The sequence below is a fragment of the Dermacentor albipictus genome, chromosome 1 (genome assembly GCF_038994185.2).
Source record: "Dermacentor albipictus isolate Rhodes 1998 colony chromosome 1, USDA_Dalb.pri_finalv2, whole genome shotgun sequence".
Classification (NCBI taxonomy): domain Eukaryota; kingdom Metazoa; phylum Arthropoda; class Arachnida; order Ixodida; family Ixodidae; genus Dermacentor; species Dermacentor albipictus.
In genome coordinates this window covers 485,426,792-485,442,882 of record NC_091821.1, presented here as the reverse complement: position 1 = coordinate 485,442,882, position 16,091 = coordinate 485,426,792, and the positions used below count along the sequence as shown (strand labels likewise).

General features: G+C 48.5%; 1 protein-coding gene across 3 annotated transcripts in view; it reads left to right on the top strand.

Annotated features, from left to right (window-relative positions):
• The window catches only part of LOC135912575 (juvenile hormone acid O-methyltransferase-like), a 100,168-nt gene extending 85,047 nt beyond the window's left edge, over positions 1-15,121 (top strand). For all 3 annotated transcript variants that reach the window (XM_065445079.1, XM_065445073.1, XM_065445086.1), the window contains exon 5: positions 14,727-15,121. In XM_065445079.1, the coding sequence (XP_065301151.1) occupies positions 14,727-14,890 (164 nt within the window). In that variant the 3' untranslated portion in view covers positions 14,891-15,121. The remainder of the gene's footprint in view (positions 1-14,726) is intronic.
• Positions 15,122-16,091: the final 970 nt, after the last annotated feature.

Genomic DNA, 16,091 nt, shown 5'->3' with positions numbered 1-16,091 from the left:
TCTCCCTTCCGAGAATATTAAACATTACTTTACTTTTCTGCAGATCAATCTTTAGACCCACCCTTCTTTGCCTTTCCAGGTTAGTGAGCATGCATGGCAACTGGTCCCATGAGTTACTAATCAAGGTAATATAATCAGCGAATCGCAAGTTACTAAGGTATTCTCCATTAACTCTTATCCCCCATTCTTCTCAATTCAGGTCTCTGAATACCTCCTGTAAACACGCTCGGATTCATTCAGACGACGTATGGGGAGAGCTTAACGCTTGCTCTATTTCCACCGCTGGTAGGCCCGCCATTGCACTATCTTTGGTATTGGCAAACGTATGGGAAGTGCTTAACGCTTCCTTCATCTTTGCCGCGTGTCGGGTCCGTATTGCACTAGCATCGGGATGCGCCCTCGTATGGAGAGTCCTTAACGCGTGCTTCACCTCCGCCGGTGGTCGGCCTGGCAATGCATTATCGTAGGAATGCGCCCGCGCATGGGGAGTGCTTAAGGCCTGCTTCGACTGTGCCAGCTCGGCCCGGCATTCCACTATCTTTGGGATGTCGCCATTCATGGGGAGTGCTTAACGCCTGCTTCACCTCCATCTCGGGTCGGCCTGGCATTGCACCATCTTCGGGATCGGCCCACGCATGGGAGGTTTCTTACCACAACGACCCGGAAATTTCCTTGGACGGTAGGCGTATACAGCTTCGCTGTAAAAAATTACTCGGCGGATGGTCCTCCGTTGCTTCTAGTTGTGCCCGAAAACCTGCGCCCTGCTATCCTTAGTTCTATGCATGATATCACGTCCGGGTACCTTTGCTTCGCACGCGTACTACGCTGACTTTGCCAGCGATTTTTCTGGCCCAAGCTGTCGAAAACATTGAAGCAGTATGTCGCCAGCTACACTGTTTGCCAGCGCCACGAGCAAACGACGACGGCTCCAGGCGGCTATTTGCAACCAGTTAGGCCACCGATATTACCCTTTCAAAAAGTTGGCATCGACTAGCTCTGCCAGTTTCCAATGACGTCAGCTGGCTACCGCCGTATTCGTTGATTATCTCACACGCTACATGGAAACGGCTGCACTTCCATATGCCGCTGCAGCAGATGTTTCTTCCTTTTTGTTGCATCACGTCATACTACGTCACGGCGCTTCACGGGTTGTCATCAGTCACCAAGGACAGCAATTCGCCGCCGACGTCGTTGAACAACTTTTACAGTTTTGTCGTTCTATCTATCGTCATTCCACTCCTTACCACCCGCAAACGAATGGCTTCACAAAACGGACGAATCGAACCCTTACCAACATGCTATCAATCTATGTCGCTGCTGACCATAAAAATTGGGACGCCGTCTTACCTTTTGTAACGTACGCGCACAATACCTCAAGCATGAAGTTACTGGATATGTACTGCTCTTTTTGCTGTATGCACGCGCTGCCCAGACGTTTTTGGACACTATTTTACCTTTATCGTGTCAAGGCGATCCTTCAATCGCCCAAACCATGTGTCTTGCTGAAGAAGCACGTCGACTGGCGCATGTTAGGACGTTGTCCTCACAATGCACCAGCAAGATTCGCTACGATGCGCGGCATATCCCCGTGAGCTTTACTCCCGGTGACTATGTTTGGTTGTGGACACCTGCTCGCAAAAAGAGATTGTGCTGCAAATTTCTGGCAACTTACGCTGGATCGTTCGTTATACTCACTTGCTTAAGTGATACCCGCCGTGGTTGCTCAGTGGCTATGGTGTTGGGCTGCTGAGCACGAGGTCGCCGGATCGAATCCCGGCCACGGCGGCCGCATTTCGATGGGGGCGAAATGCGAAAACACCCGTGTGCTTAGATTTAGGTGCACGTTCAAGAACCCCAGGTGGTCAAAATTTCCGGAGTCCTCCACTACGGCGTGCCTCATAATCAGAAAGTGGTTTTGGCACGTTAAACCCCAAATATTATTATTATTACTTGCTTAAGTGATGTGAACTATGTCGTCGCCAAAGTGACTGCAAGTAATCGGCATTCATCTGCGACTCAAGCTTTTCACGTGGCCAGATCTCTTAAACAGTACCATCATAGGTACCTTTAACTAGCTCAGCGAGCTTCATCAGCCCGCAAAGAAAATATAGCAGCACTTCCTGACTCAGGCAGATAAAAGATAAAGTAGCATGTACGCGCGTTGCCTCGGCAGTTACTCTGCGCCGGCTGGGCCTCGCCTGTGGCTTCCTCCTGGGCCTCGTTTCACGTTTCACCCTGTCATAAACATCTTTCATAACAATATGTTAATTGAGCAATCAGGCAATAAAAAATCTGCGGAGTAGGATCAACCTCTCTATATGGCCCTCATAGGTTATGAAAAGGTATTTTATTGAGTAGAAATAACAGCAATAACAGATGAAATGCATTATCAAGGAGTCCAGGAGAAATACATGAATACCTTGGGAAATCTCAACAAAGATAACACAGCTACATTGATGGCCTGCAAAAAAAAGTTCAAAGTTTCCTATTACGAAAGCGGTCAGGCGAAAAGACAGTCTATCTCCAGTAGCATTGACTGCATGCTTAGAATAAGTTTTCAGGATATTATACTGGGAAGGCCTAGGAGTGAGGATGAGCGGCGAATATCTGCTGAACATTCGGTTTGCAGATGAGTCTCCTATTCAACAACACTGCAGACGATTTACAACAAATTCTTCAGGACCTTAACCAATGATGTGTAAGAGTGGGGTTAAAGATTACCGTACTGAAGACAAAGATAATGTTCAATAACCGGGCAATGGCACTAGACTTGAGGATCGCCGGTCGGCCTCTAGAGTCTGTACAGCAGTAGGTTTATCTAGGTAATTACTCACAACGGACCCTGATCACAGGAAGGAAATTTACACAATGAACATTTCTTAGAGTAAATACTGGACGCATTACAAAATTCAGACTTGGAGCTCAGCACTGTCTTTAAAAAGAAAAGTGTACAATCATTGCATTCTTCTGGTACCTAGATATGGGGCAGAAATTCGGAAGTTAACAAAAAAAACCTCGAGATTAAAACAAGCACCGCGGAACGACCGATGGAGCAAAAAATGTGTGGCGTAACGTTACGAAACAGGAAGAGAGCGATGTGGATCAGAGAGAAAAGGAGTATAGCCGATATTCTATTTGACATTAAAAGAGTACTGACACAAAAACTTTGGATCTTTTTTTCTGCTGCAATAAGTAGCTAATGGCCCAATATTCACGGCACGAAACATCATTTGCTCCAGAGCGCGAGAGGTAATTATTTGGAGTCTTGTTTGTTGTGACCAACATAAGTTTCGGTTTCAGACAGCAACGAGATGGGCCAAAAAAAAAGGAATGTAAAAGCAACTGGGCACCTGATCGCACAAAAATGTGACGTGAACACGCCAGTGCGCTCGCCGCCGCCCGATCTTGGTGTTGCTTCGTCTGCTACGTCTGCACGTTCTTTGCAATGCCCTCGCCATCATCGTCAATCTCGCTTTCGCACTCCAGTTGCGACTGTTTCCTGCAGGCGGGAGTGGCCGCCGTATTTAGACGTGGCGAACCACTCCTGAGTGGATCCACTACAAAGCAGCGACTCGGAAATTTCGGCCAGTGACAGCTATCAATATGCGTACCACGACCTACTCTATAAACTCATGATGCGTGCGTACCGCTACAAGTAATACGAACCGTTCGTCGAGGGCGCATTGGGAATGGAACATATTCCGGAGCAGGACACAAGGCGGGTAAGCTTCGGCACAGCAACAGGCTTGGTGGTACGTAGTCTTGGTGGAAGGTGATCGGACTGCTCTAAGCTCGGCGGGTTTTGTTTATACCAGGCACGCTCGAAATGAAACCAGCAAATCTGGCTGCGCTTCAGCGGAGTCCATTCTAAGCAGCCAGCTGCGGGCACGAACTTGGACCACTCCTGCCGCTTATCGACGCCGACGGTAGTGAACGTACAAGCCAGGTGAGCTGGCGATCGCGGGCAACGTGTATAGGCCTAGCTGGCAGGCCGTCGGATCCGAGGCCGACGGCCATTGCGATCGCTCCGCCGCTCGTAATAAAGCACCTATATTTCTCACCACAATCAACGTATGCACACTTATGTGACGCATAAGTGAGAATACAATTAGTTTTGCCGGCGCCGTTCGTGGCGATGAGAAAACACGTTAGCCAGCGGACCCGCTTCGCAGAGACGATTTCAATGGCGGCTGCGCTCAGCGTTTGCGAGTCAAAATGACGCCAACTACTTAGTATTTAGCGCAACGCTTTATAACATGCATAATTTCGAGGTCACTTTAATGTATGTGTGATTTCCTGCCAGAAATTTTAGCTGACTGTTGGACTGCCCTCAGCAGCGAAAAAAGAAAACCCCGGGTCTATTGGAGCAGCGAAAAACTTGCTTGCCGGGCCCGCTGGGATGACAGCGCAAACTCGTGACGTAGCGTTTTAGCGGTTGTTTACAATCCTTCCTGGATGTTTATGTCACGAAGTGCTGCGTTTTGTGGTTGGCTGCGCGCAGGTACTTGTGAAGACGATGTGCGTGTGCCAACATAAATTGATCACACACGTTAACTAGAGATCGAAATTTTGTCAGTGCTCCTTTAAGAGAAAAAAAAGATATCCCCTTTCCTTGGTACACGGTAACCCACCGGAGATATTACCTGATTAACCTACCCGTCTTTCATTTGCCAATTTGTCTCTCGTTCTTTCTGTCTGTTACATTTCATATTACGTTCGTCATGGCACTTAACTGGAGGAATCAGCATGACTTCCAGATAATGTGAGAAGTAATCTGCAAGAACCAGTTAGCGACCAATGTAATTAAACAAAGAAAAAGCGCTTAGCTCTTTTTCGCATAAAGCGTTTATTTATTCGTTTATTTAATTATTTCTCATAATGTAAAGGCCCGCAGATCTAGCTGAAAAAACAATTGGCTAGAAATAAAACCGCACGAACATAATAATTCTGTACAGCAATTTGAAGTAACTTTTCTCAGTGATGAGTACGACTGATGCGGAAAGGCGATTCCAATTACCCCTCGCTAGGGATGAAGGAGTAGCGGTAAAATCTTGTGCAGTACATTCATATCCAACTTTTAGAGAGAAGACATACAATGATGGAGTTCTTTTAAAAGGGGTTGGAACTGGAGAATAAGAAATCCACAAAGGGAAATCGCAAAGGGAAATTTAACGTAGCTTAAGTATTTGTTTTCGAGACGTCATACTAGCACGGCGAGAATATTATCACAAACTGGAAGCGCGTTGCATGATTACTGCAAAAGTAGAATGAGCGAACTGAGACTTATCCCATATGGCTGAAGCGCACTCCAATTTTGAGAGAGCCAGTGTATTTTGAAATGTTATTTCAGAGGTGAATGGGCAGGGCTAAGCTTTCGGATATTCAACGCTCAAAATTTTGCGGCGCATCCCGCACATATGACGCATTCTTTCACATGGCCTGCAGGCTACCGATCGCGGCCGCACTATAATTAATGTTAAAGCCTAACACGCTGGTACATAGTGGTACGTATAACGAACATTAATAGGTGAGAAGTAGTTTGGAGCCCCGCTACAAGTCATATTGAGTTTGTTGCTTCTGGTTCGTTATAACAGATAGCATAAGTCGACGACGTGCTGATGACGATAGAATGACATCTACAGCAGGACGACGATACCCGCCGTGGTTGCTTAGTGGCTATGATGTTCGGCTATTAAGCACGAGATCACGGCATCGAATCCCGGCCATACTTCGATGGGGCGAAGTGCGAAAACAACCGTGTACTTAGATTTAGGTGCATCAGGTAGTCCAAATATCCGGTCCAAACTACGGCGTGCCTCATAACCAGAAAGTGGATTTGCCCCGTGAAACCCCATAATTTAACAGTGGGACGACGACGGCTTGAAGATGGTGGCGTGGTGACAAGAGAACCCAGTGACTACAAAAGAGGAAATGCGGCGCGACGGCGCCAACATCCGTACTAAGGCACGATGACTTAAGATGACGACACTATTTCGACGACGGCGTGCCAATTACGGCATCACGACTGTACGGTGATTAAACTGGGGTGACTAAATGATAATGATTATGATGCTGAAGGTTATGACGAACTGATGATGATGATTACAGAATGCAGTGACGACAACTGGAATGGCACGATGACTAGGATATGAAAATGTAATTACCATGACAAAATGACCACGAAGGAATGGCCACAACGGCACCAATGCGAAGAAACGATCACAAGTATGAGTAGTAAAGACATTAGGGCGGTCCTTTATGCGAGCTATTCTACTAGGCAGTAGCAGCAGCAACAACAGCGGTAAAGCCGAAGAAGAGTCACAGAAAGCATAGAATAAATATTTAAATATGGGGTTCCACGTGTCCAAACTACTCTGATTACGAAGGAAGCTGCAGTGGAGGGGCTCCATGTTAATTTTCCCCAACTAGGTTTCTATGATGCGCACCTTAGGCACGGTAACCGAGCGTTCATGCATCTTCTCGCTATCGGAAATCACTGGTGTTAAACAACTTGAGAAGAAACTGCTACAATATTGTCTTCCAGAAGATATATGGGCACGTTGGTATTCCTGCGAATTAAAGAGCGGAACTATTGCAAAAGAAGCACTCTCAAAGCAACTGACAGTCAGTGCAATGATTAGCCTTCGGTTCTCAAAAGACCTAATTTGCTGTGAAATTCGGACACTTTACATCTCGCCAAGTGAGTTTTCTGTAATGAAAGGCACTGTACAAGTGCTGCCTACTGGCCCAGTTGGTTTATGCTGGCGGTTAAGAGAACCAGCGAAAAAAATTGAGACGCAAACACTACAGAAAGAAGAGACATCACAACGCCAATTTTCTGGTGTCTCATTTTTCTATCGTGCTTGTCTAAATTTTTTTCGCTGTTTTTCTCAAGTGTCAGTAATGAAAGGGCTTAATTGATTGTAAGGCGCCCTAATTTTCAGAATAGGAGCACGATCGGTTTGCACTCTAGCGTGGGTTTTCATATCTTGGTGACGTACTTCTCCGTTATGCACGCAATTTCAAGAAATTGTCGACTTGCAACACGCTATTTCGTCCTTACGGCATGTCACTGTAGAAAGCAAGGCATATAAAGCCCATCTGTTCCGGAAAATTCAAATTACGCTTGGTATTTTCGTAACCTTAATCATATTCATAGTAGATCCCTCCTGCTTCCACAAATCGAGTCCCCTATTCTTTCTAGAAATAATCCTGGCACCCCTTTTCGGGAAGTCGCGGCGTTCCAGAAGATGTTCTGTCGCTTTTGAAATTGCGTCTCCTTCATTTGCCTTTCTAATATTGTCGGCAACAGTGAAAACTCGCATGGCGCATACACGTACGGAGAGTAACGAGTTTTCACAGAGTAGCAAAATAGTGTGTGTTGTAAAAAAGACTGAATCATATGATCCCAATGCATGAGGGCGTTATCTATCCTCGCGCAGTTTTCGGGTATTCGAAGTCTTTCGGGCAGAAATTTTGCAGGCAGCCTCTGCGTTACTACATCGTGACAAAATCGCATTCAGAGAATTTTTCCTGCTATTGACTACGGAAGCAATTTATATCATAGTTAACTAACGGCGTACAAATGCGAAGGTTCGGAATTCAAAAAAAAAATCTATTTATGGCTTGTTCATATCCCCATAAATCGTTGTTCGCTCTCCACAGGTTGTTGTTCTTCAGACTCTTGTATCACATTTTTGTCTGCTTGTTCACCGTAGCGTCATCTCTAAACGCTGTTGCAACCTTCGGCATTGCTTTTAATCGGATATGACCATGATTACACACAAAAAGACGAGTCTCCTGGCCGAGCCGCATCGCCAACGCTCGGCTCGACTCGGTTCGGGCTGTTGATTGCTGGCGCCTTTTTGAACAATGCTTCGGGCTGTCTCGCCGTTCCCTGTCGCGGTACTTTTGCATAAGAAGCCGCAAATAAACCTCTTCTCAATTGGTCGAGGTGCCGGGATTCAGACCCCCTCGATTGAAAATCTGGAGCTGCGATCAAGAATGCTACCACCCGCCATGATCGACATCTCGTCTCAAACGGCGTCAGCGCCACAGTCCATTACCTGCACCGGCATTCCACAACTGGACCGCAAGATCTGCAGCGGTGCAGACGGCGAAGATGTGGAAGACTGGTTCGCGTCATGCGAATGGGTGAGCGCACACAAGTGGAATGACCAAGGGAAGTTAACCCACGTCATCTTTTATCTGGCTGATGTTGCCCAACTCTGGTTTCACAACCACGAAAGTGACGTACCCAAATTGTCAGTCTTTGAGACAACTTTTACGGAAGTGGTCGGCCGATCCGCTGTTCGCAAGCTGTGCGCTGAACAACGCTTGCGCGCCCGAGCACAGCAGACTGCAGAAACTTTCACGAGCTACATTGAAGAAGTCGTGGACCTTTGTAAACGGGTCAACGCCGCCATGCCCTAAGGTGAGCGAATTCACCATATTCTGAAAGGCATCGATAACTGCGCATTCCAGATGCTCCTAGCCAGGAATTCGCATACCGCTTGCGAAGTCGTCTGCCTATGCCAAGTTATGATGAGCTAAGGAAGCAATGCGCTCCGACTCGGCGTGTTGCGGGAAGCGATGACTCGTCGGCGAGCCTTCACAGCATGTACGACCCATCCTGATTCAGCGTGCCAAAGACACGGTGCATGAGGAAGTTGCCCGCCAAGTTTTCATAGTCCCCTTGACTCAGGAGCCCACCTCCCGTCTTCCAAACACACTCCGCACCCTTATTCCCGAAGTAGTCGCTCAAGTTGTCCCTTCCGCACACCATCAGCCGCCTGCAGCCGCGAATCTCAATTCTGCGCTGTCAGTACAGCCCTTCGCCACGCCTCTCACCTACGCGCAGCCAGTCCTGCCTGTGGCTGCGCCTATTACGTATGCGCAGGCAGTGCGCAGGCCTCCGTTGGTGTCATTCTCGACGCAGTCCCAACCGGTGCCACCGGAAGCCCATGCTGCATCTCAGACCGCACCAAGAGCTAATCCTTGGAGGACGCCTGACCATCGTCCCAGCTGTTATTCTTGCAGCACTCCGAGACGCCTTGCCCGATATTGCCGACGTCGTGCTCAAGCGTTCGGCGACGCCTCTCGGCCCTTCCAGTACGGCAGCCAGCTCTTTCGCCAATACGACGCTGCTTCCCCCCAACTGTATGCTCGTGCTGATCTCCCAGAATGTCCGTCGCGTCGCTCGGCATCCCCTCGCCGACGCTCGCTTTCCCGAATAAGTCGGCGACTCGCCCCATCTGACCAGGAAAACTGAACGTCGCAGTTCAAGAGGCAAGAACTGCGCTCCATTCAAACCGTCTAAGTCCTCGCGCCTGTTCTGCTAACGTAGCCGAAATTTCTGTCGACGGTGTTCCTGCATTCGCTCTGGTGGGGTACCGGCGCAGCTGTTTCTGTGATAGCCGCCAAATTCTGCCGTTCAATGCACAAGGTGATTTCGCCGCTTTGTGAACTGTCGCTTCGTACGGCGAGCGTGCAGCACGTCACTCCGTACGCAGCCTGTACTGTACGCGTGCTTATTCACGGCATTGTTTATTGTCGAGTGCATTGTTCTTCCCGCCTGCTCGCATGACGTCATCCTCGGATGGGACTTTTTATCGCGTCATAAAGCCGTGAGCCACTGCGCGCGTTCCGAAGTTGAATTTTCCTCTCTGTGTGACGCACCATTGCTCGAAGATCGTTGTCACCCTTCTAAACTTACAGCGGGCGAGGACACAGATATTCCGCCTGGCTGCTTCGCCCTCGTACCCGTCTCTTGCGATGTCATCACTGATGCAACGGTCCTCTTCACACCGTCCGACGTCTTCATGAGCCGTAAATCTCTCCCTCTACCCTTCGCAACGCTTGACATCGTCGGCAGCAGTAGCAGTATAATCTTCTGCAATTCCCTCTGTGCGCCTATGGCGGTGCTCGTTGGTGAATACCTTGGATTCGTGGAACTGCTCGACTCTTCGTCTTTGGTTGACGTCCCCGAATACTCTTTTGATGTCGACTCTGGCCAGCCATCTTCGATTTCTGCGCTTGAAGAGACGTCCAGGGATGCATTCTCGAGTACCATCGCTGATACCCTCACACCTGCCGAACGCGCCGACATTCTTCCTCTCTTGCACCACTTTAGAAGTTCGTTCGACGTTTCACAACCTCAACTGGGCTGCACGTCGGAAGTGCAGCACCAGCTTGCATAAGCCGTTACGTCAACGACCGTAGCGCGTCTCTGCCGAAGAGCGTCATGCCATTACCCAACAAGTCCAATATATGCTGCGCCGTGACGTTATTCAACTTTGGCACAGTCCCTGGGCATCTCCTGTCGTCCTCGTTCGCAAGAAGCACGGGTCTATTCGCTTTTGCGTCGACTACCGTCGGTTGAAAAGGGTAACGCGCAAAGACGTCTATCCTTTGCCGCACATCGACGACGCCGTGCACAGTCTTGCGGGAGCAGAATTCCTCTTATCCCTCGACTTGCGTTCAGAGTACTAGCAGATCCCGATGGCTGCGGCCGATCGCCAGAAAACCGGATTCATTACGCCTAACGGCTTATATGAATTTAACAAGATGTCTTTAGGACTTTGTAACGCCCCTGCGATGTTTGAACGACTCATGGACAACACGCTGCGTGGCCTCAAATGGTCTATATGTCGGGGTTACATCGATGATGGCGTGGTTTTCTCGCCTGATTTACCGCTCACCTGCTCCGCCTCAGATATGTTTTGACCTGTCTAACGAACGCTGGCCTCAACCTCAAAAAGTGCCGCTTCGCCGCACGAGAGCTCACCATCTTCGGCCACGTTGCGCCAAGCACGGTGTTCTACCCGATCCTGCAAAACTTCTTGCAGTCGCTGAGTTTCCGAAGCCTAAGTCCATCAAAGAACTTCGAAGCTTTGTGGACCTATGCTCATAATTACGGCGCTTTTTTTCGGAATTTCGCATCAATCATGGCGCAATTGAGAGAGAAGTGGTTCTTTTGGGGAAGGAGGAAAGGCTAGCACTATCTTCTGCGACCCGTGTGGGAGCATGGCTCAGCGCCAGCAGGTTGGGCGCGAGGGGATTGAAAGAGATAGAGGGTAGGAGGGAGAAAGGCAGAGGGTCGTCCTAGCAGCATCGGAGCAGCCCGGTCGGGAGGGCCCAGTGGGTTCAACCAGAGGAGTAGGCTGGAGGTAGACCGTAGAGGAGGTGGCCCAGCAAAAGGGAAGCAGTGGCGGATCAGGAAGCCTGAGGTGGTGGTATGTCCAATTGACTTAGCTTCAACACGGTGACACCATCCTCTCCTCCTGGTCCCCTGCATGTGACTCCGCCTTTGCTACTTTGCGTCGTCTTCTCGCTTTACCACCTATTCTTCGCCATTTCGACCCGTCATCTGCAACTGAGGTACGTACAGACGCCAGCGGGGTCGGTCTCGGCGCCTTCCTCGCTCAACGAAAGCCCGGCTAACCCGAATATGTAGTCGTCAATATGAGTCGCACGTAGACAAAGCCTTAGGCCAATTACATCGTCACCGAAAAAGAGTGCTTGGCATTAGTATGGGCACTCAGCAAGTTCCCACCATAAATGTAAGGGCGCCCATTCGACTTGGGCACAGATCACCACGCGCTTTGTTGGCTCGCCAATTTGAAAGATGGCACTGGCCACCTGGCCCGTTGGGCACTACGCACCCAGGAGTACGATATTCGCGTCGTATAGCGCAGTTGGCGCGCACACTCAGACGCAGATGCCCTGTCTTGTTCACTTTTACCTCCAGAGCCAGCCTCCAGAACAACTTCCGAAACACTCCGTGTCGTCTCTTGACTGGACTCTATTGCCACCGCACAACGTCGTGACTCGCGAATCGCTTCCTTTCGACTATCTTTTTGTATCATTGACCATTACTGTATCCCGAACCCTCCGACGCCAAGCAGTTCAATGCGTAATTCGTGACCAGCCGCTACACCGACGCAATTACGCTCCTGAAGGCCGTCGGTGGCTTCTGGTGATTCCTCGCAGCTTAAAGTCGTAAATCTCTGCCTCTTTCCACAACGATCCGCAGCGTGGCCACGACAGAGTTTTTCAAGACGTACGAACGAATTCGCCACCGCTACAACCGGCGTGGCATGTACAATTTTGTACAAAAGTTTGTTCGGTGCTGTCTTGAATGTCAACGCCGCAAATTGCCGCCTTTACGCCCATCTGATGCCTTGCAGCCACTCCCGTGCCCTACTACATCGTTCGATCGCGTCGGCATTGACCTATACGGCCCACTTCCTATGACACCAGACGGTGATAGGTGGATCGTAGTTGTTGTGGACCATTTCACTCGCTACGCTGAAACTGCTCCTTTACCAAGTGCTGCCGCGCGGGATGTAGCCTCTCTCGTCCTACATCGCTTCGTCCTTCGACACGGCGCACCTCGAGAACTCCTCAGCGATCGAGGTCGCGCCTTCCTCTCCGAAGTCGTCGAAGGATTGCTTTCGAAATGCCGCATTATTCACCGGACGAGCACGGCATACCCCTCAGACTAACGGGCTTACAGAGCGATTTCACCGCACACTTGCAGATATGCTTTCGATGTACGCAGCATCTGATCCCGCTAACTGGGACCGCGTCCTTCCATTCATCACGTTCGCGTACAGCACCGCGATCCAGGCCACTACGGGAGTTTCACCCTTCTTCCTCCTGTATGGCCGCGACCCTACGCATGCCATTGACACCCTCCTTCCATACCGTCCTGACGACTCCGAGTCTATACCTGCATCCGACGCCGCCCGACAAGCCGAGGAATGCCGCCAGCTAGCGCGCTCCTTTACGGCAGTTCAACAGCAGCGCCAGAAAGAAAACCGCACCGACTCGCGTCCAGACACCACTTACGATCCCGGGCTTTCCTTGAAACTAGTCCCAAAATTCGAAGGACCCTACCGAGTGTTCGAGCGAACATCCCTGGTGAATTTTCTCATTGCGCCACTGTCACCACCTGACGACTTGCGCCGGCGTGGACGTGACATTGGCCACGTTTCGCGTCTAAAGCCCTACCACAACCCTCTGCCTCCCGATGCTTAAGGCGGCAGGATGGCTCTTTTTGTCCGGGGGAAGACAGTGAAGAAGTTGCATCTCGCGGCACAGCCTCATCGCCAACATACAGCTCGGCCCAGCTCGCGCTGTTGATTGCTGGCGTCTTCTTGGAGATTGCTTCGGGCTGTTTCGCCGTTCCCTGTCGCGGTGCTCTTGCATAAAGAGCCGCAAATATGCCTCTTCTCAGCATTATCTTTGTTAAATTCGCTCAGTCATTTTCGCTTAATTCATGTCGCGCCAAGGCAGGGCCATAGTATTCAGCACAACTCATCCTTTACAACAGAACACCCAAGCGAGGGTCGCGCCATCTGCAAAATAAACATATCGCGGATCCTCTTCCCACGTCGCACGATGCGCTCGGCTTTTTCATGAATGGATAAAGTCGGATAATTTTCAGACAAGTCTTGTGCTTGAAAACCTGCAAACATGATTTTCAAAAAAAATGTGTGCAACCGGAAATGTTCTCCGAAATGCCGAGGATAGTCCGTGATAAGATCTCACACCTTCTCGTGTATTCATGCGACATGACAATCATAGACATGTTAAAACAATATTTCTTCACAAGAGGAAATATTCATGTGCCAGAGAAGCATACACGGATAGCGCAGACTCTGAACTGAATGTTTATGGCACAAAGCAATATGAACGAATAAAGGGAGACCAACCGATTAACCCAACGACCAACCCAACGGCAAACGTTGTTTGGCTATCAATACGTATGGCTGCTCTCAACGGCGGCTCCCATGTCAGACAGATAGTGTTTGGAGCAATTTGAACACTTGGAACTTCATGCTGGGATTTTTTGCGTGGCGACAGTGAAGAAAGCAATACCCCCGTCGCTTGATCGAACACTTCTTTTTATTATTATTGCGTGTTCCCGCTGGCCGCCCGCTTCCGCCTCGTTTTCCCTGGTTCTCTTGTGGGACGATTGACGTTTTCCGCCACTGTCTTTCCCTGGTAAACTCGACAGTTATGCAGAACTGAGGAACTAGATGTAACTAGATGCAACTAGATGCCAAAATATTCAAGATTATGCGTATTGTCCGAAACACTAATATTACTCCTGTTTATCTTTTTCACAGTGCTCCATTAGAATCCGTCACCTCTGATAAGGACTCAGCTGTTCTTATATCATGCAATTCAAACTTGACAGTGGACACAAAAAACATTGTTGGCAATGCTATCCATATGCCAGGATGCTTACGCCGCAAATTTCCACTGTTTCTTCTTTAGTTAAACAAATAATTTATAAAAGCTTAATACTACTACACCTTGAATACACTGCTTCTGTATGGGATCATACGCATGTAAAATCATTCACTGTAAATTTCTGTGAAAGGGGAATCTGTGCTACACATCGAGAAAGATCGCTTCTGTGGTAAACTTTGTCCATGAAATTTAGGGGCACCTTGTCTTGCGCTCGCGGAAACAACATATTCAATGCGAAAGCTTGCCCTCCTCACTCAGGAAAATTCGCTGTTGCCCGCCGCCCACATGTTTACCGTTTTTTTTTTCATTCACTCAACTTTTTTTCCCAGCGTCCACTAAGCCAGTGATAACAACTCGTTGAAGTATGGGTTCCTTTGCCTTTTAGAACATTTATTACGTATATATTTAGGCAAGTGGTCTGAAATGCTGTTCACCTCGTAGTTACCCTCTTTCTTTTCTCACAGAAATGTTCCTGATGGCGAATCCGGTGTTACCCATTCTACCCGAAGAGGAGAAAGCGTCCTTTATAGCAGACGCAAGGAAGCATGTGCCTGCTTGGCGTGACGCATACCAAGAGAACAATCCACTGCCATTCGCTAGCTTCGTCGTGCATGCCTCAAAGCCTTAGAGTCAATTGTTCGGCCAGTTATGAATAATGTTTGACTTGCACAAAATATTAAGATAATAAAGAGTGGGAACTTGCGATAAGATGCTGTTTAAGAATATTAGGTAATAAAAAGTTATCCTCTGAAGAGCTGAGACAGGATTACATTTCAGTGTACCAAGCCGTTTTGACACTATTCTAAGAGCTGTTATCGATAACTTAGTTGCAGTATCAGAATAAAGGACTTAATTTAAACTGCTTGCTCTCGTAGTGATTGCTAAAAGCACATAAGTCACATTTTACGAGAAAATTTGAAATGTTCACTTTATCTGTTAGGAGGGCATGGTGTTTTAAAGCATCCAGTAACTTTTATTTTCTGATACCTACCCTACACTGTAACATTATATGATAGTAATACACAGTATATACTTCATACCACAAGAAGCCAACAAACACTGACACCAAGGACAACATAGGTGGAATTACTTGTGCTTAGATAATTCGGCCAGTTCGCTAGACACGTGGATAGTCTATTCGGCTCACCATCTGGGGCCCGATAACGTCAGGACGCATGCACAAAAGGGATCAGCTGCATGCTATAAAAGCATGCCCATCGCCTACCAGCTTCAGAGGACACGGCAGCACCTCCGTGACAATGTCGGGTGACGTGCCGCTGGTCATGAAAGTTGGTAATCGAAAAAATGGCTTCCATAGTGATGTTCTTGGTCTTATAGTGCTGCTGTGTCCACAGGTTGTCGTTGACTGTACATGCGAGTGTTTTTCTACTGCGGGCCTGTTGAGTCTCTCTGGGGACGTGGAGAAAACTTCAGGAGCAATAACAGAAGAAATATGCAGAGTTGCTCCATAACCAGAAGGAAACTGTCTAAACTCACTGCAGTTCAAGAGCAGCAAGACTCGTTTGATACAAGAATCCTAGATATGCAGAACCGGCTTCTTGATATCAAGACTAAGGTACAAAGCTTAGACGAAACCCAGAACAGGCTCACAACCCTTGAGGAAATTCAAGCTGGCCACAGCGTTGAAACATCTAGTCTGGTCAAACATCTGGATGATCTGGATGATCTGGATAACCATTCACGTAGAAATAATCTTATCATTAGGGGAATAAAAGATCGAACACGAGACCGAAGCAAACACGGCAATTAAGCAAAGTGAAAGCCAGAATCTTCAGCGCTACTCTGAAAGAAAATGTATCTTCTATTGG